The sequence below is a fragment of the Kogia breviceps genome, chromosome 4, assembly GCF_026419965.1.
Source record: "Kogia breviceps isolate mKogBre1 chromosome 4, mKogBre1 haplotype 1, whole genome shotgun sequence".
Lineage (NCBI taxonomy): Eukaryota > Metazoa > Chordata > Mammalia > Artiodactyla > Physeteridae > Kogia > Kogia breviceps.
The window spans coordinates 101144573-101169463 of record NC_081313.1 but is presented as its reverse complement, the minus strand read 5'-3'; the positions used below and the strand labels follow the sequence as shown (position 1 = coordinate 101169463).

The 24891-nt window shown below is 34.4% G+C and overlaps 1 protein-coding gene across 1 annotated transcript in view; it reads right to left on the bottom strand.

Moving 5' to 3' along the window:
* Nucleotides 1-24891, bottom strand: part of SNX2 (sorting nexin 2) — a 55215-nt gene that overhangs the window by 11177 nt on the left and 19147 nt on the right. The window contains exons 2-10 of the mRNA XM_059060990.2: nt 20675-20792; nt 15896-16059; nt 14240-14306; nt 13862-13905; nt 12249-12390; nt 8405-8483; nt 2338-2413; nt 1068-1181; nt 718-811 (exon numbers count right to left, since the gene is read on the bottom strand). Of these exons, the coding sequence (XP_058916973.1) occupies nt 718-811; nt 1068-1181; nt 2338-2413; nt 8405-8483; nt 12249-12390; nt 13862-13905; nt 14240-14306; nt 15896-16059; nt 20675-20792 (898 nt within the window). The remainder of the gene's footprint in view (nt 1-717; nt 812-1067; nt 1182-2337; nt 2414-8404; nt 8484-12248; nt 12391-13861; nt 13906-14239; nt 14307-15895; nt 16060-20674; nt 20793-24891) is intronic.

Below are 24891 nucleotides of genomic sequence, written 5' to 3'. Positions count from 1 at the left end.
TCTGTTGCTCTGCATTACATAAAGTTCTCTTAAAGAACCATAAAATGTTCCCTAAGAGAAAGACTACAAATAGCAAAAACTGTTATAAGTTACTTTCAATAATAAATGTACCAGTAGATTTTCTGTAATTATTTTTTGCAATGTATTGCTGGGAATGGCACATACTAAATTACTTATTAAGTGTTTTAGAAAGATGATTGTAAAAGCCATGTATTCTTCAAAAATAAAACCAAAAAACCTCACCATGGAATCAAAAAATTACAACTAAAATTTTCTATGAATTTTTAACAGCCCCCTCCAGGTTTTTAAATATGGTGTTTGAAAAATGAAGAAAATACTCGAGTTCTCTATGAAATATAGGTACAAAACGAACATTTTAAAGAAAAATTTCATCATTCATTTTTGAATTTCATTCCTTAATTATATAAGGGTTACCAATAAGACATCTTCATTCATTCATTAAATATGTTTAACAAAGAGTTAATCAATCAATTTTAATCCAAAATTCAAAATATACTTTTACAAGTTCAAGATTTTTCTCCTTCTAAACTAGAAATTACATAAAATGGAACAGAAAACATTAAATAACAAAGTTGAAACAGAAAACATCCTCTTTAAAATATTCATAACTTTAAAATGTTCATTTTTAATAAAATTTAAATAAAATATCTGAATTAACTTACAGCATTAAACATATAAATAACAAGACAAACAAACCTTTTCTATGACAGACCAAGGCTTCAACACTGGCATGAAGTTTCCTAAGTTGCTGATCCAGATTTTCAAATTGCTGCTGCTTTTCTTCGAACCACTAAGAAAAAAATGAAAAATGGAGCTAATTTAGCCAGAACAAACCACTGTAAATTAGGTTACCAATAAATAGCAAGCTACATCCCTTGTTTTAAAGCAACAAATTAACCATGTATAACCATGGTGGTCAACTGATGTGCTGAGAACTAAACTCAATAAGCAAATTAATATCCTATTTTCTACTTGTACAGCTTTAAAATGCAATTGTTGGGCTCATTAATTCATCTCATTATTCAAGTCAAAAAATCAGCTCTTACGGCATCCGATTCATTCATCTTGATTGTCATTTTGTTGACAGCGTCGGCAGCCTTGTTCACCATCCTCAATATTCCTGCTCCACTCAGAGCCTGTGTATTAACTGCTCTAGGCAGCTGGAATTGAATGACAAATAAGGGCAAACAAACCGGTTAAAAGCCTGGAGGTTTAACTGGCCACAGAAGGGACTGCCCCCCCACCACAGCCCCGAAAAACAAAAAAGAAAAAAGAAAAAAAGGAGGTTGTATTTTCTTCACTCTCATACATTTCAATAGTGAGATCTAATTTCTCAAATATACTACTTCTCAAAGGAAAACTTAAAAAATAGACTTTCCATTTGTTTTTCTTCTGCACGTTTACATTTAGATAGAACAACACTCTGTTTGTCAAAATATATTAAGAAATTGCCAAGCACTTTAACACTGGCCACCTGTTTGCTAGCAGAAATAAACTGTTTATAAGGAAAAAAGAAGAAAGTCTCGAGAAAAATCTCCTTATGCTTAGTTAGGACTGTGTGATTTTGAATTTTTTAACAATCTGGGGTTCAAGTAAATTTAAAAACAATTCTCAAACGGTAACAATTAGAGGATAAAATGTGCCAAATACAAAGAGCAGCATGGTTATAATTAAAGCTCTTTCAAATCATAAATTTGCACTTCAAAACCTTAATAAGACTATTAGAATGTAGACACACAAACACACATTATTCAACTATCTCTAAAATGAGGTCTGAATAAACTTACTTCAACACAATGCCTAAGCAACAACTTAGGGCATTCAGAATTAGACTATTTATAAGCCATTCTTTTAAATCTGGTTTTAATTTTTCAAGAAAGGGAATGATCATCCTACAATTATCAAGGCAAAGAAGATATTTTGCTAGCAATTTAAAGTAATTAAAGCTAATTAAAGCACTAAGCAAAAAAAAAAAAATTTTGCTTTATTCCATCTATTAATGCAACTGTTTACTGAACACCTATTTTTTTTGTGTGTGTGTGGTACACGGGCCTCTCACTGTTGTGGCCTCTCCCATTGCGGAGCACAGGCTCCGGACACACAGGCTCAGCGGCCATGGCTCACAGGTCCAGCCACTCTGTGGCATGTGGGATCTTCCCGGACCGGGGCACGAACCTGTGTCCCCTGCATCGGCAAGCGGACTCTCAACCACCGCGCCACAAGGGAAGCCGTGAACACCTATTATTATACAAATTATTACACTGATAATCATAAATGAGAACATTTACATATAAAAATTTAAAGTAGAAATAATACCTCTGAACTTTCCAAGAACTGCCTTAAATCAGGATCCTGTAGTAAAGTCGGATGATTTACTGTTCTTTGAAGATACCTAGATTTAAGAATAAAATGCTCCTTTATTTATCAGTACCATCTTATTTTAAATCTTATTTCAACAAAATAAAAATTAAAAAATAAAAAAAAAGATGTACTCTGTTTGCCTCCTATCATATCAGTTAGTCTTCACTCTAATTATGTAGAATCTTATAGTAACTTAATGATTAAAAAGCTTTTCATTCATCTTTTGAAAATTCATAATTATGTAAAAAGAGACATGGTAGGGGGTGGGAGTAGGAATGGGGAGAGGTTAAATAACTTACCAAACGTCTCACTGCGAAGTATTAGAGTTATAAAAGGGTATATAGGTAAGTTTATCAAATAACGCTATCTTTCGGTGGGTCAGTATGTTTCCAGCTATTACTATATATATTCCAGTAATATATATATTACTATATAGTCCACTCAAATTTTTTTCCTTTTTAAATTGTCATCATTACCAAAATGGAGAACAGCCTACCAATTTCTTTTTCCTTGGCAGCGGATTTTAATTATCAAGTAAGTTTTGGTCCTTATTTGACAAGGACTAAATTTTCTTCAATATTTTTATTTTTAAGGTTCTGCTATTTTTGATAAATGTCTTCCTTATATGATACCACATAAAATAAAAAGTAAAGAGAAACATCATTATTAAATCACTATTAGACTAACTTTAGTAATTTTCCTTTACTAGAAAAGGTACAGCCCTGACATTCATAAAAAATAACCAATCTTTCATAAAAAAAGAGGTTCACTATTTGATGACCATTGATTACTTATCTAATCCCATTTTTAAAAAACTGCTCTTTCCCCAGATTAATAACATGCAGTAATATTTCAATTATAATATTTTGCCTAACAGTTAATGTACCTTTATTTCTGCAGCATAAATGTAGTCAGTGATGACTTTTATCTCTTTACAAGATTATAAAGTATGCCTAAAATAGTTTCTAAAAAAAGTGATAATCTTTTCTAAAGTCAAACACTATATATAATGGTTAAAATGAATAATCGCTGCTTAAATGTTAACTTCTGTTTTTTGTATATTTAAATAAAATACACACCATATTAAACTTCACTATAAGTCATTAGCCCACACAAGGTCATTATAACAGAAACAGAGTATTTAATAGATATGTACAATGCAATCTACACTGTGGTTTTAAAAAGTATTTGCAGCTTACTTTATAAAGGTAAAAAAGAGATGCAGTAGGAACACTAATCCTGTAAGTCTAAGAAATGTTGGTATTTTCCCACTGGAATTTTACTTACAATTTTAACACTAAGTTCTCCAGTACTACTCTAGGTGAGTTATTTACTTAGACTGTGTACTGCTTAAAGCAGTTTGCGTAAGTTGTTCACCTGAGTGCACACAACAGCTGATGAATAGCAAGCACTCAGACGTTCATAAAATGAACAAGCAGGAAGACAAAACATCTAGTACCCAACCTTTAAGAAATATTCTAATATTTCAATCTAAATGGAAATACCTAATACTATTTATATTCTAAAATAGCTTTTTAAAGTGAATTCACAGAATACTAGTCTCATACAATATTCCATGAAAAAGACTGGTTCTACAATCAAGAAAGCTTGAAATATATTACATACATATTCCTTTCTTTAAGACTTATAATGAACAGCAGCATATTAAATGCTATGAGAAGTACTGCAGGAAAAAACCTGGTTTAACTTTGTTACAGCCTACATTTATAAACCTCAACTGACAACAGATTTCCTTTTTTCATCCTACCACATACTAGCAATCTGAGGAATCCATTTTGGAAAATGATATTCTAGAAAAAGAGATGGTAAAACTTTTCTTCTTAAGCGTTACATGAAAATAAAGAGCAATTAACCATTAAAAAAAGGTATTGGGCTTCCCTGGTGGCGCAGTGGTTGAGAGTCCGTCTGCTGATGCAGGGGACACGGGTTCATGCCCCGGTCTGGGAAGATCCCACATGCCGCGGAGCGGCTGGGCCCGTGAGCCATGGCCGCTGAGCCTGCGCGTCCGGAGCCTGTGCTCCGCAACGGGAAAGGCCACAACAGTGAGAGGCCCACATACCACAAAAAAAAAAAAAAAAGGTATTAAACTTATATAATGTTAAAATTAAGAAAAGAAACATAAAATGGATTTTAAATTGATGACTATTTGTCAATAGTCAACAATTCAGAATTAAGGTAAGAGAGGGTTGTAGATATATAAAGGAAAGGTACAGAATAAAAAGGAAAAGAATGTAAGAAAAATACATGAAAAGAGGTATGGAGAGAAGCAGAAACACTGAAGGAAAACAGAAGTGGAAGATGCAATGGAACTGATGAAAAATAAGTATCAGATTCAACAAGAGGTGGTCAGTAGTTGTTCTTGAGATTTGTGCTAAGGAAAAGTTATTGGTACATTTAGAATCACTTAGGGCTTTCAAATTCCTACTTACTTACCAAAACAAAATAAAGCAGGTTATACAAAACGCTTGAGAGGAACAGAGTTAAAGATATTTCTCTTGCTTAAGACTCAGACATGTGTGCTAAGAATGAGAGAATAGACCAGCAGAAAGAGCCTGGGTCTTTGATGACATTCATTTGTTCATTCAATATTTATTGAGCATTTACTACACATCAGTTACACTCTGAGTACTCAGATGTATCAGTGAACAAAAGAGAACAAGATTCCTTCTCTAGTGGAGCTTTAAATTAATTAATTTATTTTTAAAGTGATTTATTTACTCTTTTTTTATTTAATTTATTTTTGGCTGCGTTGGGTCTTAGTTGCAGCACACAGGTTCTTGGTTGAGGCATGCGGGATCCTTCGTTGCGACACATGGGCTTCTCTCTAGTTGTGGTGCACAGGCTGCAGGGAACGCGGGCTTGGTAGCTGTGGCTTGTGGGTTCCAGAGCACGTGGGCTCTGTAGTTTGTGGCATGTGGGCTCTCTCTAGTTGAGGCCCATGAGCTCAGTAGTTGTGGCGCGTGGGTTTAGTTGCCCGGTGGTGTGTGGGACCTCAGTTCCCTGACCAGGGATTGAACCCTCTTTCCCCTGCATTATAAGTCGGATTCTTTACCACTGGACCACCCGGGAAGTCTCTGGAGCTTTAATTTTAGTAACAGAAGATGGACAATAAATCATAAACATAAAAATTATGTAGTATGTGATAAGGTAGCAAATGCTGTGGAAAAATGAAAGGACAAGTGGAGAAAGGACAAGTAAATGGGATCAAGGGTGTAAGGTGTGGTTGATGGAGATGTAAACAGAATAGGTCAGAATGAAACCAATAATCAAAACAGGCTTCACTGGCAAGGTGACATCTGAATGTTTGAATTTGAAAGAGGTAAGGGAATTAGGTAGCAGATACCTGGGAACAAAAGCTTTCTAGGCAGTGGGGACAGGGTAGGGGGTAGAACCCTAAGGTGGGAAGATGCCTGGGATCTTAGAGGAGCAGCAAAAAGGTGAGTGTGGCCTAGAGCAAAGTGATCAAGGAGGATAGGAGATCAAGTAGATATCAGAGTAATAGGAGATCAAGCAGGTAACAGAGTGAGCAGTGCAAGTCACGTAAGAATTTATAGGTCATTATAAGGACTCTGGCTTTTATTGACTGAAGCTGGGTGGGTGGACGAATAGGAGTGGGAAGATGATCTGATTCATGTTTTAAAAGGATGACACTGGCTGCTATATTAGAAAAAAGAGTAGAGGTACAAGGATGGAAACAAGGAGACTAATGAGGAGTCTACCACAGTTAATTCAGACATTTGGACTAGTAGTGGACGGGTGAAAAAATGGTTGTCCAGATATCAGAAGGAAGCAATAGGATTTCCTGATGGATTTGATAATACTAAACATCTGCTTACCTCCAAACTTCCTGATATGAACGAATGGATTAATCAACAAACACTAACTGTTTAGGCTTTGCCAGTTGGGTTTTCAGGTGCTTGTTATGATACACTTACATTTTAGAGAAAAGGAACAATGAATTTAAGTTAAATAACTTGTCCAAGGCCTCACAGGTAGTGTGTAGTGTGTAATGGAGTGCAGGCTTCAACAGAGAAAGGATTCTAAAACCCTATATACTGCATAATGCTACTTTACATTTTTTAGTTTATATTTAAAGAAGTGTATCCTTACTATAAAATAAATTCAATATGCTTGTAGGTAAGATATGAAGCACTCTTAAGAAAATCAAGTGAGCGATCTTCGGGATACTTAGAAGTACTTTCTGCTTACTTTACTGAGTGTGGCACAGGGGAATTACTTGGGTTCTTAACCACTCCCTTTCTCTTCCCATATTTCAATACCAGATGTTTATCCTTTTGTTCAAGATAGTTATCTGGATTCTCTAAGTTGTACAAATAAATATGTAAATGAATACCAGAGTGTAAACAAAGAAATACTTCCTTGACCCGCCAGATCCAACTAGGTTATATATCCACAGATATGCCTATTCTAATGTTTAAATTTTAAGAAACGCCACAGAAAAATCACTTAAGAAAAATCATTCCAGTTCCTTTGCTTCTGTACCTTTACACCTATATTTTCTTTAGTTATCTTTTCTAATGCAAAATGAACTCACAGTACACCGTATCCTTCCCCCCGCCAAAACTGCAAATTCCACTAAGGTAGTATTTAACAAGTAACATTTATCAGTAAGAAACTATCTTCACATACACACTAGGTCAAGCTTCAATATTTCCTTAAAACTCTCCTCAGTGTTACACAGTGAATGAAGATATGGTTTAAGTATTATGCAATGCATTCAAGTTAAAAGAAAGGTGAATGTAGAATCAAATTATATGCCCTTGGTACAATAAATCTTCATTAAGTTCCTTATCAAGAATGCCATCCAAAATATTTCAAATTTACTCACAGAAAAATAGGACTGGAAAGGCTTCTCAAAAGGTCATGGTTATACTTTCAGGAAGGACTAAGCAAAATCAAGGCAGCACATTATCTACCTTTACTCTTAAAAACACTCATTCTATGACCTCTTTCACAAGAGAATCAATTTAAATGCCTAAATTAAACTTCTTTCAATGCAATTTAAATCCTTTTCCTGAGTAACTGCTGAGTCTCATGGACATAATCTCATCTTTTAAGTCTTCAAGATTTTAAGCTGCACACTAGCTTTTCTTATAGCAAATTGTTCAAACATGACTTTACTGTGGTATTTTCTTAAAATTTAAACAATTTATTACTAAAACCCAGAAATACACTGCCTCAAAAAGAGTTTTACAAAATCATTTGTACCCTATAGATATATATACTATTTCCTAAAATCTGTCTTATCTATGCCAACCACTAATTTTAAGCCAAGAGAGAAAATAAGACAGAGAACAAATAAGCAAATTCAATTAAAATAACAAAAACTATGAAATTAGAAAATGTATTAAGTCCAGGTAATTACCAACTTATGTACTATAAATTGGGCTTTAAGATAGTTTTGAACTTGTTTTCTCAAATCTTCAGCATAGCAAGGAAGAAATGTTAAGATTCTGGGAGTGGGATTCCTCCCATCCATTTCGCGTTTAGTCGGCCACAATGAACACAAGTCTTCAAAGCCATAGGAAATGTGTCAGGTCAAGAAGTCTAAAGCAAGGCACAGCATATATATCTATCAGCCTTTAACTATACAGTCAACTCGAACAATGACTAATACCTTCTGTACACTCAAGTCAAAATCAATTATAAAGAATTGAAGGAGGGAGCACAAACCTAATTTTTCATTGTATTTAATAACATTTCAGTATCACCAAGTAATAATTCAAGGGAAATAATTCAGATGAAAATAGGTATTACTTTGTTAGACTACTAATGAGAATAAAAATGGAACAAGTATACAGTACTGTGTTTCTGAATGAATCAATATTCTTAATAAAAGCTTATAGCACTTAATAAGAGTAATCAAGTTGTACTTTGAGAATTTTAATACTTAAAATATACTTGTGCCATTTAATGGAATTAGACTTATATTATTGAAGTAAAAACATTGTAGTAATAAAACACAGCTGATTAGAATTACCTTTCAAGAGCTGCTCTTCGTTTTTCTACAAATTCTGTGGATGATGAATCTTCTTTACCCACTTTGACCTTGGTCATGCCTTTGAAAACATTGAAAGACTCATGATTTTCTATTACTGAGAAACATTCTTTTATAATCACTTCTGCATAATTTAAAATATATTTTAAATTTGAACTTGACAAAAAAGCTCCTAAAATTATAACTAGTATCATAGTTTTGAGAAATTAACATCTGTACTTGGCAAGCACTTATAATGTAAGTTTTAAAAGAGTACAGCTAAAGCAGAGGTTGAGCTGTGTCTGTAGTTTTCTAACTCATAACTGTTTGGACTCTTTATCTGACATACATTAAACTCTTGGTAAGTTAAAATGTGTTTGCATTTCAATATGCATAATGGAGTTCAAATTAGTAAATTTAAGCACATTTGATATTTCCATCTCTTATGAGCAATAATTAACGTTCTTTACTTTGGGGACTAGAAAAATAAAAATAAGTGTAGTCCACTAATATGCTAAGTATTTCCTCTGTTGCAGATTCTAAGAACATGTTCTTGTTTATTTATCTGGTCTTATACCAGTTTGAAATAATGAGCTCTTTCATAGAGACATTTAGAACTCTTCAAATTTAGAGAATAAAAATCATGCTAATCATTTCTGTATTAGCAATTTCAATTTTAACAATACTATCAGACTGCAGATTTTTCTTCTTTTCCCTGTTCTTTTTACTCTCAAAATTCGATTCTATGGAAATGAAGTAATGACATATGTACAACATGGATGAACCTTAAAAATATTATGCTACGTTGACAGAAGCTTGTCACAAAGGACCATGTATTATATGATTCCCTGTTTTTTGAAATGTCCAGAATTGGAAAATCTAGAGAAAGAAAGCAAATTAGTGATTGCCTAGGACTGGGGGTGGATAAGGAAATTAGAGGATGATGGCTAAGGGGTAACAGAAATATTCTAAAACTGACTGTAGTGAGGTATGTACAAGTCTGAATATACGAAAAGCTAATAATCAATTATACACTTTAAATGGATGAATTGTATGGCATGTGAATTATATCTCAATAAAGCCATTTAAAAATAGATCATGTAAAACCATGTAATTCTTATTCAGGTTGGTATACCTGGTGAAAAATGACATATCACCTATGAATGTTTTAACATAATTCCTCTGAAATACAACAGTTTGAAAAGCAAAACTCATTCAAACACTTAAAATTACCTACCTTGAGTGGACTACTAGGTGTGGGATGTTATTTCACATATTCTGTTTTTGTGAAAAAAAACCTTACCACTATATAATTTTTTGCTTTTTAAAATTCTGTGATCTGCTCATGCTACTTCCTAGAGGTAAGTAACCATTATGGGCCACTGCGGTAAATAAAAACTTACTGTAAGCAGTTACTCCTTAACACTTTTCAAATTCTTTGTTGCTCTTTTTTAAAAGCTTCACAAAAATAGTGTTTTTAAGTCAACTAAGGTTCTATAAAAGCAGTAACAGTTACATGCTAATGAAAAGACCCCTCTTCCTTCAGTGGCAGTTACAGCTTCCCAGGAAAGAGAAGTTACTATTCTTATTACACCACTGTGTTTGTGACTTGAAAACCACTGGGTATATAATTAAAAGGGCCTCTCATATTTAAAAATTTTCTTAGACAATATATTCATTTTTATTTTTAAAAATTGATGGACAATATGAAATTTTTTAAATGACTGCTTCTCTACTTGATTTTCTGCCAGGAACTTCACAGAACTTGTTACCCACATTCAATAATTGTTCACACTTTATGCACACATTTAGAGGAAACTGTTTAATTTGGCTTCATCTTTTATTTTACAATAATTTTTCCTGCTAATTTATTTATATCTATTTTTTTTAAACTGCATTTTATGTGGTTGCCTCAAATTCTTTCAATCTCTTTTTAATTCAATAATTTGTGGAAGGTTGAAGATTATTAGGGCAAAATATTAGTTTGAAACACAACAAACTTGGGCATAAAAATTTAGTTAAAAAAATTTTTTTTTTCTGGCTCAATGTTTAAGCACTAAACTAGTGTATCTAGCCATCAAAATGGGAAAAATTATTTTTTGTTTTTTTCTCTTTTGATATATAAAAATAGTTGTACAACTTAAAAAAGGATATTAATAACAAATAATTTATGATAAATGAAACTTAAACTCACTACATAGATAATAGGAGGACAAAAGATAACACTGCAACAATTTAGAGGAGAGAGAAATAACATTATTAACTAGACTAGCACTTCTCAGAGTATGGTTAGCATATTCGGAAGGTTTCTGAGACCCTTTGGGCTGGTGGGGGATGTGTACAAAAATCGACCTTCATAATACTAAGCTGCTATTTGTGTCTTTTTTGCTCCCATTCTTTCATGAGAGCTCAGTGGAGTTTTACAAAAGTTGTAAGATGTGTTGTATCACAACAGGTAGAGTGTAGAAACACATACGAAAATACAGCTATTTTCTATTAAGCCACAATTTAAAGAGATTTTGCAAAAATGTAAAAAACAAAAGCAAGCCACTCATTAAATTTTTTTGTCTTATAAAAATTATTTTTCACAAAATTTTTTTTATTTGTTAACAGGTAATGAGTTTATTATTTTTAAGTGCATTAATAAATACAATTTAAAAATTCTCATATAATAGGGACTTCCCTGGTGGTACAGTGGTTAAGAATTTGCCTGCCAATGCAGGGTACATGGGCTCGAGCCCTGGTCTGGGAAGATCCCACATGCCATGGAGCAACTAAGCCTGTGCGCCACAACTACTGAGCCTGCGCTCTAGAGCCCGCGAGCCACAACTACTGAGCCTGTGAGCCACAACTACTGAGCCCAAATGACACAACTACTGAAGCCTGAGTGCCTAGAGCCTGTGCTCTACAACCAGAAGCCATCACAATGAGAAGCCCACGCATTCAATGAAGAGTAACCCCCGCTCGCTGCAACTAGAGGAAGCCCACGCACAGCAACAAAGACCCAAAGCTGTCAGAAATAAATAAATAAATTTATTTTTAAAAAAACTTTAAAAAGAGAAAGAATAAATACATTTAAATATATCAGGTTTCAAAAATCATAAAAGATATGGATAAAACTGCTTTTCAAATCAAATGTTTAAAAAAGTAAAAACAATAACTTAAAGATATGTAAAATTCATTTTGAATATTTTTCAGAAGATAATCATGTATATTAAAAAATAGAGATAAATAACCTGTGACTGAAAAGCCTGGAAAATATACTACAAAATTTTAAAACATGACAGATGTTTTTTAATGCTGGGACAATGGAAGTTCTCCTCCTCTTTTGTAATGTTCTGCATTTTCTTAACTAAGTAAGCCTTTATTACCTGTAAAAATAGAAATGTTTTTAAATGTTAAATTGAAGTACGTAATAAACTAAGATGAGATTAAATAGCTCCTGTGTGAGCAACGCTAGATCAAATCTTTTTGTACAATGTATAGCTAAGCACAAAACACCTCCAAACCCTTAGAAAAATGTTAATATACTAATAATATTGAATATTCTCTAAATGTTACTCAGTAATAAGATACTCTAATGACCCTAAAAGGGTTTATAGTTGCTTTCACCTTGCCAAATATTTAACATCATTATATTATACAAATCAAATCTTCAAGTGTTAGAAAATAAAACTTAGCTATACACTCTTCAGTTGATGAATGACTATCATAAACAGAATACTTAAATTCAGTATCTCTAGATATTGAGATGTCATGATAGTGAATGATCATGGAATATACACATCTATACAGTTAAAACTTAACTAGTAAGAGTAACAATAAATTTTTTAAAATTCATACTTACCTACTATACTCTTTTCTGGAGCTGGTGGCACAATATAACCAACGTGTAAATACTTGCTTGCTAACTTGCTATGCAAACCGAGAAAGTCACTAAATCTTCTTTTAACTGAAAATTCACTCTTACTGAACATGGAAAGAGAAGTCTACAAGTGAAGAAGAGGTATTTCAAATTCTGAATACTAAACAATTTTTTAGAAGTTAATGTAATACATAATTGTGAACATGCATATATACATATCACACACACTGATCTACTCTGAAAAAATGCAGAGTAGCTAACTAATGTGATGTAAAGATTGCTAACAACTGAAAAAAACCCAAATCATAGATTTTTTTTAAACAGAAACTTAAGAGGACAGAAAATGTTTGCTTTATTCTACCCTTAACTCATCTCATTGACTCTACCTGTATTTATGCTAATGATTCTTAAATCTTTACTTCTGGCCCAGATCTCCTCTGAGCTTCAGTCCAATAATACATAGCCCAAGGGAAACCTCCACTTAAATCTCACTGCCACCTCAATTTCACCATATTTTTCCCTGCTAGAACATAAGTTCCATGACTGAAGGGCATTTCTTTGTGTGATTTACTACTATACTGTAGTCCTTGGAAAAGAGCCTGACCCCGAGGTATTTAATAAATAAGTATCTGTTCAATGAATTAACAAATCTGACTCCATACTGTGTTCCTCCCCTCGTGTTGCCTCCTCTCCAGGATCACTCCAACAACCACAACGTTCCTCTAGACAAAAACTTAGGCATGGGAGGGAGGCTCAAGAGGAAGGGAATATGGGGATATATGTATACTTACAGCTGATTCACTTTGTTGTACAACAGAAACTAACACAACATTGTAAAGCAATTATACTCCAATAAAGATAAAAAAAGACCCCTCACACTTAGGCATCCCCCCTTCCCCACTCCTTACATCCAAGCCCTACTGATTCTACCTCCTATACATCACAAGAAGCCATTTATTTCACTCATCCCTAGAACTAATTCCTTAGTATTAAGAATCACTTCTCACAGCTAGAACTGTTTCAGATCCTCTCTTTAAGATTTGAAGGCCTACAATCCCTTTAAGGATTGCAACCGCCTCTTAACTTGAAATCCTGACCTTTACTTTGATCCTCCCAATCCATACTGAGTCAGGGAGAGCTTTCTAGAACAAAAATCAATTGCACCACATTCTTGTTTGAACCTCTTCAATGGCTCTCCATTATATATACTAAGGATGAAGGCCAAATTCCTAATGTGGCTGTTCATAATATAGGAAGGCTTACTGCCAAACAATTTAATCGGGCACCACTTCCTGCAGATCCTAGAAAGAACAATGCTTTCTTGATTTCTGGCTTTTACACAAGCAAATCCCTTTGCCCCTCTCCCACCCAAACCACTTCTCCTACCTTTGCCTAGATTACATCCCTTCCTGCATACTCTCCCAGAATATTTTACCTACCAAACCACTCAGAACTCAGTGTAGCTATTTATATGCAACTTTTACTGGATGATAACCTTTGTAAAGACAGAGGTCATTTACACCTTAATCACTGTAGTATCCTCATACTACACATGGTGAGGGCTCAATATTTTTTTAAAGGAGCAAAAGACTTACCTTTGTTGTTACTCTATAAGCCATGTAAGCATTCATACCATCACCTACAAGAAAAGTCAAACTATTAAAAATCGTAAGCTTAACCACATGCACACACACAAGGTAACTATGTGAGGTAATACATTAACTTGATTGTAGTAATCATTTTATAACATATATTAAATCATCACATTGTACATCCTAAATACACACAATTTTTATTTGTCAATTATACCTCAATAAAGCTGGGAAAAAAACAAAATAAGCTGCCATGAGTTTAAAAATAAAAGCACCATTTTAATATTGTAACAATGCATTTAGTTAAGAAAAACTGCACATTAACAACCAAGCTAATTATCAAAAAGAAGCAAGTACAAAATATAATAAATATTAACTTACCAACTTTCTCTGGATCGGATACACCAATTTCTATATCAAAAACATCTCCATTTGCTTCTTCTTCAATCTAGAAAATTTATTTTTGTTATTAAAGATTCCAGTTTATATTATTATCATAATACTAATAACTATAATTTTTACCATCTATCTTTTATTAGGGTCACTGTGACATCAATTTGAAAAGTCACTAAGCACTCCATTTATGAACAATAAAAGCTTTCACATTTCCTGACTATGTAAAAAATACACACACACAAAGACAACAGGAAAAGGATCACTGGGAGAAGGAACAGAAAATCTTGTTTTCCACCAACTCCTCAGAGGTAGAGAAAACGTTGTAGTCTTCTGTAGGAATATTGTGGAATGTTTTTGTTCGATATACTCAATCTTCAGATTCAGATTATGAAAATAATTAATTCCTTGATTTTTTTTAATATTAGTATTTTTCAAAGTTGTATCTCTCCTCTTTAAAAACCAGGAGGTAGCCATTACTTTTGCCAGTGGAATCTTACATACTTGCAGGAATTATAAGCAACTTGAGCATCATGATTTCACCAATTACCTAGTAAACAAATGTTCTTCTTGAAGCCAATGAAAGCACTATAAAGCTCACTGAAAAAAGAAGTAGGAAAAATGATAAACCTATAGGACTACAGAGAAACACCTTATCCATTATAAATAAGCAATCCTTATTAATAGCAGTTCTGAGGCAAAGTTTTGTTACTTTCAAGAAGAAAACACAGAGTTAAATCTTGCAAATTTTAAAAGCAATATTAATAGTCTAAGGCTATCAAAAAACCGATGTTTTTCTAATGACAATTTTTTTCAAAGTTGCCCTCCTGTAAAGATTTTTAAAAAGTAAGCCTTATTTGAACTGTAACACATATAAAGGATAAAAATCCTAGGTAAACAGCTCAGTAATTTTTACAAAGTAAACACATCTTCATAACCAGAATGTAGATTAAGAAAAAACACCATCATTACACCTTAGAAGGTCCTCATGCTTCCTCTCCACTCACAACACATCTCTTACTCTGCCGACATAACTATTAACATTTATTACATACTTTTATCAAATAAAATTACTCAAGATACCACTTTAGGGCTTCCCTGGTGGCGCAGTGGTTAAGAGTCCGCCTGCCGATGCAGAGCACATGGGTTCGTGCCCTGGTCCGGGAAGATCCCACATGCCGCGGAGCAGCAAGGCCCGTGAGCCATGGCTGCTGAGCCTGTGCGTCCGGAGCCTCTGCTCCACAACGGGAGAGGCCACAACAGTGAGAGGCCCGCGTACCGCAAAAAAAAAAAAAAAAAAAAAAAAAAAGATACCACTTTACTGTGATTAACTTTTCAAAGCACTTTCAGACATTACCTTATTTGACCAAGAGAGGAACACTGAGAGGCACACATTACCATCATGAGATCACAAATGACAAACTGCTTGACTTAAGAAGGAAAGTGATGTGCTCAAGTTACTGGATGAAAAAGGGGTGGGATAAAATTAGAAGCCAAATCACCTGACCTCTTTAGTTCAGTGTTCCTTTCCAAACATTTCTAAAAGGCTTTGATTACAAATGACTAACAGTAAAGAAATGTTGGGTGGGGTACAAAAAAAGTATTATTTACATATTAACTTAGAATATAAACATTTTTCCATACCTCCTCCCTGGATCTGTCAAAGATCACAGGAGCAGACATACTCTTTGATTCAATTCTGGGAGCAATGAGTGTCGTGGGGGTCACAGGTGTGACTGCAGGAGAAGGTTCTGAGGAGAGCACAGGTTCCCTTTCTGGACTGTCCAGAGAAACTTCTTCTGTTGCTTCTAGATAAAAATTAAACTAGTTGAGGACACTGGTAACAAACTCCCAATAGTCTACAGAGCCGTCAATAAATTATGAAAAATATTTTTATATGATCCATAATATCAAAATATTATTTTAAAATAACTTATAAATAATTTATGAATCCTTCCTTAATTGTTTATCAAAACTTTAAAACCAACAGTGACTCTGTAGATTTTAGGAAGAATTCCAGTAAGTCAGCATAATTATCTATACTAGTGGTAGGGATAAAGCCAGTAGGAAAGCAATGACGTGGATAATTCCACATTCATTTGTGTTTGGATCTGTAATATATCTAATACTTGTGGTAACTTACCTTCCAAAATCTTGTATGCAGGCTAACATTACTATTTTTTCATACATATGAACACAAATTTCATGGCAGAAAACTGCCCAGAACTATCCCAATTGGTATTAAAAATGTTATGGAAAGTCCACAATGTTAGTAATCTAAAGCAATTAACCGCTAAAGATTACTGGATATTAGCTGAATATACAAATATGACGCAAAACAAATAGGTGCTTAGGTTTTCAATTAAAATGTTTGTTCATTTGAAAAATCTAAAATTAAATATATTTAAAAACAAATGAAATCGATAAACTGAATGTCTACAAGCTATGTAACATTGTGCTAAATGCAATGGAGAACCATAAAGAAATGTAAAATATCATACCTGCCCTCAGGGAGTTTATAATCTAGTTGGGAAAACAAGACATAAGCATGTGGAATGTTAAATAATAATAAAAGAAAAATAACAGCCAAGAAAACAATAAAAAGAAAATTACAAGACATTTAATTGCTGTATGAACTAAAGAATAAACGCTATAATTTGAGTTGAAGTGGGACAGAATAATTTAGGCTGGGGAAAATGAGGAATATTTTACAAAACTGAATTGAGAAGATCTGAATGAGTTTAGAGAAAAAATGAGGGAAGCATTCCACGAAAATGAAATACAGTTGACCCTTGAACAACGCGGGAGTTAGGGCCGCCGACCCTCCACAGTCAAAAATCTGAGTATAACTTATAGTTGGGCCCTCCATATATGTGGCTCCTCTGTATTAGAGGTTCCACATCCTTGGATTCAATCAACCTCAGATCAAGTCGTACTGTAGTATCGGCTAATTTTTAAAAATGCATATTAGTGGACCCCAGCAGTTCAAACTCATATTGTTCAGGAGTCAACCATAACAGCATAAGCTAAAAGCAAAGCCAGAAAAGTGAAAATTACAATCAGTGGCCAAAATGATAATCTGTTGGTTTATACAATGCTACCAGGAAAAGGCAGGCAGGACTACAAAGGAAACAGGATCAGATCAGCCGTTTCTAACCTGAGTTTCCTACATTCCTTGAGGTTTGGGAAGGTAGTAATAGTCAGTGAGTCATTTTAATACCTCAAAAAGTATATCACTAATAACATGTTATTTACCTGAAGCAGTATCTTACCTCTTGAATTAGGAGGTACAAACTACTATGCATAAAATAAATAAGCTACAAGGGTATATTGTACAGCACAAGGAATACAGCCAATATTTTATAACTATAAATGGAGTATAAACTTTAAAAACTGTGAATCACTATGTCATAACCTGAAACTTATACAATATTGTACATCAACTATACCTCGATAAAAAAATATGTAAAAATTTTTTTAAAAAGAAAATAAAATGGATAGAGATTTAGGTTCAGCATACCAATTTGCTTTAAATTCTTCCCATGAAAAATTATTTTAGTAAAAGTGATCTAACATACTACAAATTAACAAAAATTAATTAAAACCAGACCTAAAGATTCCATAAAATGCCCCATATGTAAGTACAAAGATTAGCATTTCCTTGGAAGAGACACTTTGCAGATAAGTATAAATTGATTATATCAATGTCAGCTAAGTTTCACTCATACCATAGACACCAGAGAATTTTTTAAACAAAGGAATACTCATTAAACTTAGATTTGGTATCATCTGCTGAAAAGCGTAAGTGAAATAAGCTAAGTATCCTGGCAGAAACAAGTTCTAAAAGTCTAGGACAATATCAATATTGGCAATTTGCTCACCCTCCCTTATTCTTCTAGGACAGTTTCCTATTATGTTCAGTGTAGCTTAGTGCAGGATGTAAGTAATGGTGGAAAGGGGCTCTGTAGTCACCCATATTTGGTGAACACTCTGTAAGTAAGCTAATAACAGTTAACAAAAGTCACGCTTGAACTTTTTCTAATACCACTTCTGACATAATAGTATTTGAAATACTACCCAAAATACATGAGCATACATACCAATTACAATCTAATATTCTTATGGTTTTAAAACCAAATGGCTAAATCACTAGAGCAATACCTATAGTTTCTCCTCTGATACATGTCTTAGAACACCTAATGATGTCATTATGAAATGCAGCTGAGTTTAAGATAAAAGATAAAGCATAAAAAAGTGTCTGTAGGTAACAAAAAAAACAAATAACTATTTTTACTGCTTAGTCCATGTCTCTCCTTAAAAACAAAGACAAACAAAACAAACACTGACATTGACCATATCTGTATCATTATAATTAGTATAGGCTGCACTAGGTAGACTAAAACACAAAAATAGATTTTTCTAATCAAGCTTAGTGGGCAAATATCACTGTATAATCCTCATGTGGCAAACTGTTTGATCAGCTGGGCACACTGTAAACAAGAAAACCCTCTTTCCTTTAATAAAATGGATAATCCTGGGCTTCCCTGGTGGCGCAGTGGTTGAGAATCCGCCTGCGGATGCAGGGGACACGGGTTCGTGCCCCGGTCCGGGAAGATCCCACATTCCGCGGAGCGGCTGGGCCCGTGAGCCATGGCCGCTGAGCCTGCGCGTCCGGAGCCTGTGCTCCACAAAGGGAGAGGCCACAGCAGTGAGAGGCCCGTGTACCACCAAAAAAATTAAAAAAATTAAAAATAAATAAATAAATAAAATGGATAATCCAAGTGTTCTATGTATGACCCTCTACTATCAGAGGAATAGGCACAATTTTAGATTAGCACCTACTTAGTAGAGAGAGACCTTGTGTCATCTTTCAGACATAAATGCCATGAAAAAACTTTTAAGGACTGTCTGGAAAAAAGTCCATGAAAGGAAAGAAAAAGGAATATTACAGCTTTGGTTAACTGTCATTATACTCTAAGTTGTAAGGTAGCTACAGAAAAAGCGGGGGTGGGGGTAGGAAAATGATTGGTATTTGGTATCACATTTTTAACTTTCTGACATGAATTCATAAAATACATTAATTCATCTGCAGTGAAAACTTTTCATATATCAAGCAGGAAATTATATGGACCTCTGTGATGGAGGACTGTATCTTTAAACATATTTGTAGGGGACTTCCCTGGTGGCGCAGTGCTTAAGAATCCGCCTGCCAGGACTTCCCTGGTGGCACAGTGTTTAAAAATCTGCCTGCCAATGCAGCGGACATGGGTTCAATCCCTGGTCCGGGAAGATCCCACATGCCGCGGAGCAACTAAGCCCACGCACCACAACTACTGAGCCTATGCGCTGCAACTACTGAAGCCCGCGCACTCTAGGACCCATGTGCCACAACTACTGAAGTCTGTGCGCCTAGAGCCTATGCTCCACAAGAAGAGAAGCGACAGCACAACAAGGAGTAGCCCCACTCGCCACAACTAGAGAAGGCCCCCGCGCAGCAACGAAGACCCAACGCAGTCAAAAAAAAAAAAAAATACAGGATGGTTGAATATTCAACCTATTCAACCACTATAAAAGCTGAGGGGGCTTCCCTGGTGGCGCAGTGGTTGAGAATCCGCCTGTCGATGCAGGGCACACGGGTTCGTGCCCCGGTCCGGGAAGATCCCACATACCACGGAGCAGCTGGGCCCGTGAGCCATGGCTGCTGAGCCTGTGCATCTGGAGCCTGTGCTCCGCAACGGGAGAGGCCACAACAGTGAGAGGCCCGCGTACCACAAAAAAAAAAAAAAAGCTGAGGATGTATTATTAAGTTTTAACTCATGAAAGCCAGTTTAGGTAAATTAAGCTCTTAAACACACAAAGATTTACTATTTTAATTATGTGTGTCACTAATTCTAAGGAAGATATTGCTTTTTAATAACCAAACATTAATTTGTACCTAAATTTTAATCTTAAAACAGATAACTGTTTTGAAGAGTCCAATTTTTTAAAAGGTAGACTGGACTACACCAAATCCTGCCCCCATATCAAAAATAAATTCCTGAAGCATCAATTTACTCACGTAAAATTCAATCAAAAATGGAACATGTGGTAAATACGGAAGCATTTTATTAAAACAGATTTCAAATATATATAGACTACAAATTAAGTGATTGCTTTAAATTATTTTTTTATTTATTTTATTTATTTTTGGCTGCACTGGGTCTTCATTGCCGCACACAGGCTTTTTCATTCGTGCTTCTTTCAACAGTCTTTATTTTTCACAAAGCAAATTAACTGAAATTTCCTATCCTCCTCAGTTGGTAACAAGAGCTACCACTAACACTTTACAAAAAATGTCAGTTTTGCTTTAGAGAAAATTTTCTCACAGGATATATGCTATAGTTGACAATTATTTTTTAAAAAAATAAAGGTACTTATAATTACCTGCAAAAAGGTCTTCTCTGTCATCATCCAGCACAACTTCTGCAGGTTTTGGACCATTGGAGTTTGTACTAATATCTTCTGTAATAAGACTAGCTGGATCTGGAGATGATGGACTTGACTGTTAAAAAAACAATAATTGACAATGGATTGCCATGTTTGCTTGATATATCTCTATACATTACAGAAATAGAATATTCTCTTGATAAGAAAAGAAGACGATGAACAGCTATTTATAGTTCCTCCTTTGAGGGTAAGAATGAATCAAAAACATACTTTTACTCACTTTCTCCTTTCTTAACAAGAAGTCACTTAAGATTTAAAAATAAAATCTTTTCTAGTCACCCAGTTAGATACACTAATTTGCCATGTTGAGTTATAATTAACAAAAACAAATTTTAATGATTTACACAGTATACAATATTCCGACATAATAATAAATATCAGATCTTGAAAACATGTTGCATGAGGAAGAAGTTCAAACTACTACTTTACTGTAAGAGGAAGCTTTAACAGTAGTTGAATTAAGACTACAATTATTCTAAAATTTCTATAGTTTCAAACTAAAAATATGCCCTCCCCCAAATATTTACATTTCAACTAAGCTAAGGAACTATTTTTGTACTTTTTAAAGTACAAAGGTCAGCAAAATGGATTGAAGATTGTAAAGCTTTTAGTTTTATCACAGTTTTCTTATAGTAATAGTTAAAACCAATACTATTTTTTTAAAAAAATAACAAAAAGGAAGTTGTATACATCAAAAGCACACAACTAGATATTTTCACAAACCCAACATCCCTGAGTAATCAGCACCCAGATCAAGAAAGAAAACATTATCGTCAACTCTAGAAGCTCCACTCATGCTCCCTCCCATTCTTTACCCCTCTCTCCACCCAGGCTTCTACCAACATGGATTTGTTTTTCCTGTTTTCACTCTTCATGGAACTGGAATCATACAAAATATATTCTTGTGTATTTGGTTTTTGATCTTAATGTTATGTATCCGAGATTCTTCTGTATTATTGTATGTAATAATAGGACACTCATTTTCGTTTCTGTAAATATTTCACTGTGTACATACATCACAATTGATCCATTCTACTGTTGATGGGCATTTGGGTTTTCAAATTTCATTATCAGTTTTATACCACTACCAATAGTACTGTATAAACTTTCTAGTACATATTTTAGCAAACAGTGAACAAATGTCTGTTTGGTACGTACCTAGAAGTGGAATACCTGGATCATAAGGTAGGTGAATGTTCTGCTTTAGAAGATATCACTAAACATTCTTCTAAAGTGGTTATTTAATTTATACTCCCATCAGTAATATATGAAAATTTCAGTTGCTCCATACCCTTGTCAACACTTTACTATATTCCATCTTTTTCGTTTTAGCTATTATGGAGGGTGTAGAGTGTATCTTTTGTGGTTTGAATTTGCATTTCCCGGATGAATAATGATGCTGAGCAATTTTTCATATGATTAACAGACATTTGGATATCTTTTCTTGGGAAGGGTCTCTTCAAATATTTTCCCTATTTTTTTCTATTGTTCCTATTGATTTGCCTTTTTTTTTTTTTTTTTTTTTTTGTGGTACGCGGGCCTCTCACTGTTGTGGCCTCTCCCGTTGTGGAGCACAGGCTCCAGATGCGCAGGCTCAGAGGCCATGGCTCACGGGCCCAGCCACTCCGCATCATGTGGGATCTTCCCAGACTGGGGCATGAACCTGTGTCCCCTGCATCGGCAGGCGGACTCTCAACCAATGCGCCACCAGGGAAGCCCGATTTGTAATTCTTTACATGTTCTAGATACAAGTTCTTTGTGAGGTATGTATCACAAATATTTTTCTCCCAGTCCGTACTTAATGTCTTTCCACTTAGTTAATGGTAGGTATTGATGAACAGAAGTTCTTAATTTTAGTAAAGGTAAATTATCAACTTTGTTTTAAGATTAGTAAATTTTTTGTAGGATGAATAATTTTTCTTTTTTAAACACTGTCCAGGGAACACTGAGACATGTTTCTTTTTTTTTTTTTTTAAGTATTTACTTATTTATTTGGATGCACCAGGTCTTAGCTGTGGCATGTGAACTCTTACTTGCAGCATGCCTGTGGGATCTAGTTCCCTGACCAGGGATCAAATCTGGGCCCCCTGCACTGGGAGTGTGGAGTCTTATCCATTGCGCCACCAGGGAAGTCCCCAAGGATGAATAATCTTTTAAGGCCACTCCTAATTCATAAGATTTTCTGATCAGCTTTTTGAGTAAACTATCCTCTACAGCATGAGGACATTTCTTAAGAGCTTTCAAAAACAGTTTAAATTCCTTATGGGAAAATTTTAAAAAGCGGTTTTCTTTTCTCTCAGGAGCTCATGCTTACAGACCAAACTCTCACAAAGGTAGGCCTCTATTTACCTTAGCATTTCTTCTTGAAGAAATTTGGAAACAAATAAGCTTTTATTATAAGATTCTTCTAGAAGATGTTCCTGACAACCTCAATCTCATCTCTAGCTGAGTCTGGTTAGGTGAGTGATATATATGCTTCCACAGCATATCTATTTCTTTTGCCATAATTTCTCTTACCACACTATATTATAATTATTATCTGTTTATAGACTACAAATTCTATATGGAAAGAAGAATGTCTTATTTTTTTTTTTATCAGGTTCCTGGCCGCAAACACTCAATGACTATCTGTTAAGTGAATTCTAAGAAAATAATTACAAATATGTGTAAGAATTGGCCAAAAGTTTGTCAATCAGATTGTCTATAATACTGAATGGTTTGAAATACCCTAAAGCACAGCATGATCCTCTAAGTAGAAAATCCAGAACTGACAAAAAAGGCTCCCAGAACTAATAAGCAATTATAGCAAACCTGTAGGATACAGATTAACATACAAAAGTTAATCACTTCTATATACCAGCAACAAACAGAATTTGAAATTTAAAAAAAAAACATTTGCATCAGCACCCAAAACAACTAAATATTTAGGAATTAATCTAACAAAATATGTATCAATACAATACCCATATGAGGAAAACTAAAAACCTCTAATGAACAAAATTAAAGAACTAAATAAATGAACAGATATTCTATATTCATGAATAGGAAGATTCAATATAGTCAAGATGTCAGTTCTTCCTGACTTGATCTACAGATTCAATGCAATACCAATCAAAATCCTGGCAAGTTATTTTGTGACTATCGATAAAATGATGCTAAAGTTTACACGGAGAAGCAAAAAATCCCGAAAGAGACACTACTGAAGGAGAAGAACAAAATGGGAGGGCTGAAGCTACCTGACTTCAAAACTTACCATAGGCTACAATAATCAACACAGTGTGGTATTGGTGAAAGAATAGATTAATGGGACAGAACAGAGAGCCCAGATATAGATCCACATAATATGGCCAGTTGATTTTTTGAAATGAGCAAAGGCAATACAATGGAGAAAAATTAGTCTCTTCAACAAATAGTGCTGGAACAACTGGAAATCTACATGTAAAAAAAGAACCTAGACACAGACCTTACACCCTTCACAAAAATCAACTCAAAATGGATCACAGACCTAAACGTAAAGCACAAAAGTATAAAGTTTCTAGAAGATAACATAGGAGAAAATCCAGATGACCTTGGGTTTCTTAATGAGTTTTTAGATACAACAGAGGCACAATCCATGAAAGAAAGACTTGATAAGACAGACTCCACTAAAATTAAAATGAAAACTTCTGCTCTGCAAAAGATAGTGTCAAGAAAATGGAAAAACAAGCTGTAGATTGGGAGAAAATATCTGCAAAACACACAGCTGATAAAGCACTGTGATCCAAAATATACAAAGAACTCTTAAAATTCAACAATTAGAAAATGAACAGCTCAGTTTAAAAATAGGACAAAAACCTTCAAGATACTTCACCAAAGATAAACACATGGCAAATAAGCATATGAAAACATGCCCCACATCATATATCATTAGAGAAATGCAAATTAAAATGAGACACCATTATACCTCATAGTGGTACATTCTATATACCTATTAAAGTAGTCAAAATTTGGAACACTGACAACACCAAATGCTGATGAGGATATGGAACAACAGGAACTCTCATTCACTGCTGGTGGGAATGCAAAGTGGTACAGCCACTATGGAAGACAATTTGGCAGTACATTTATAAGATGAGCATACTCTTATCATACGTTCCAGCAACCGTGATCTTTAA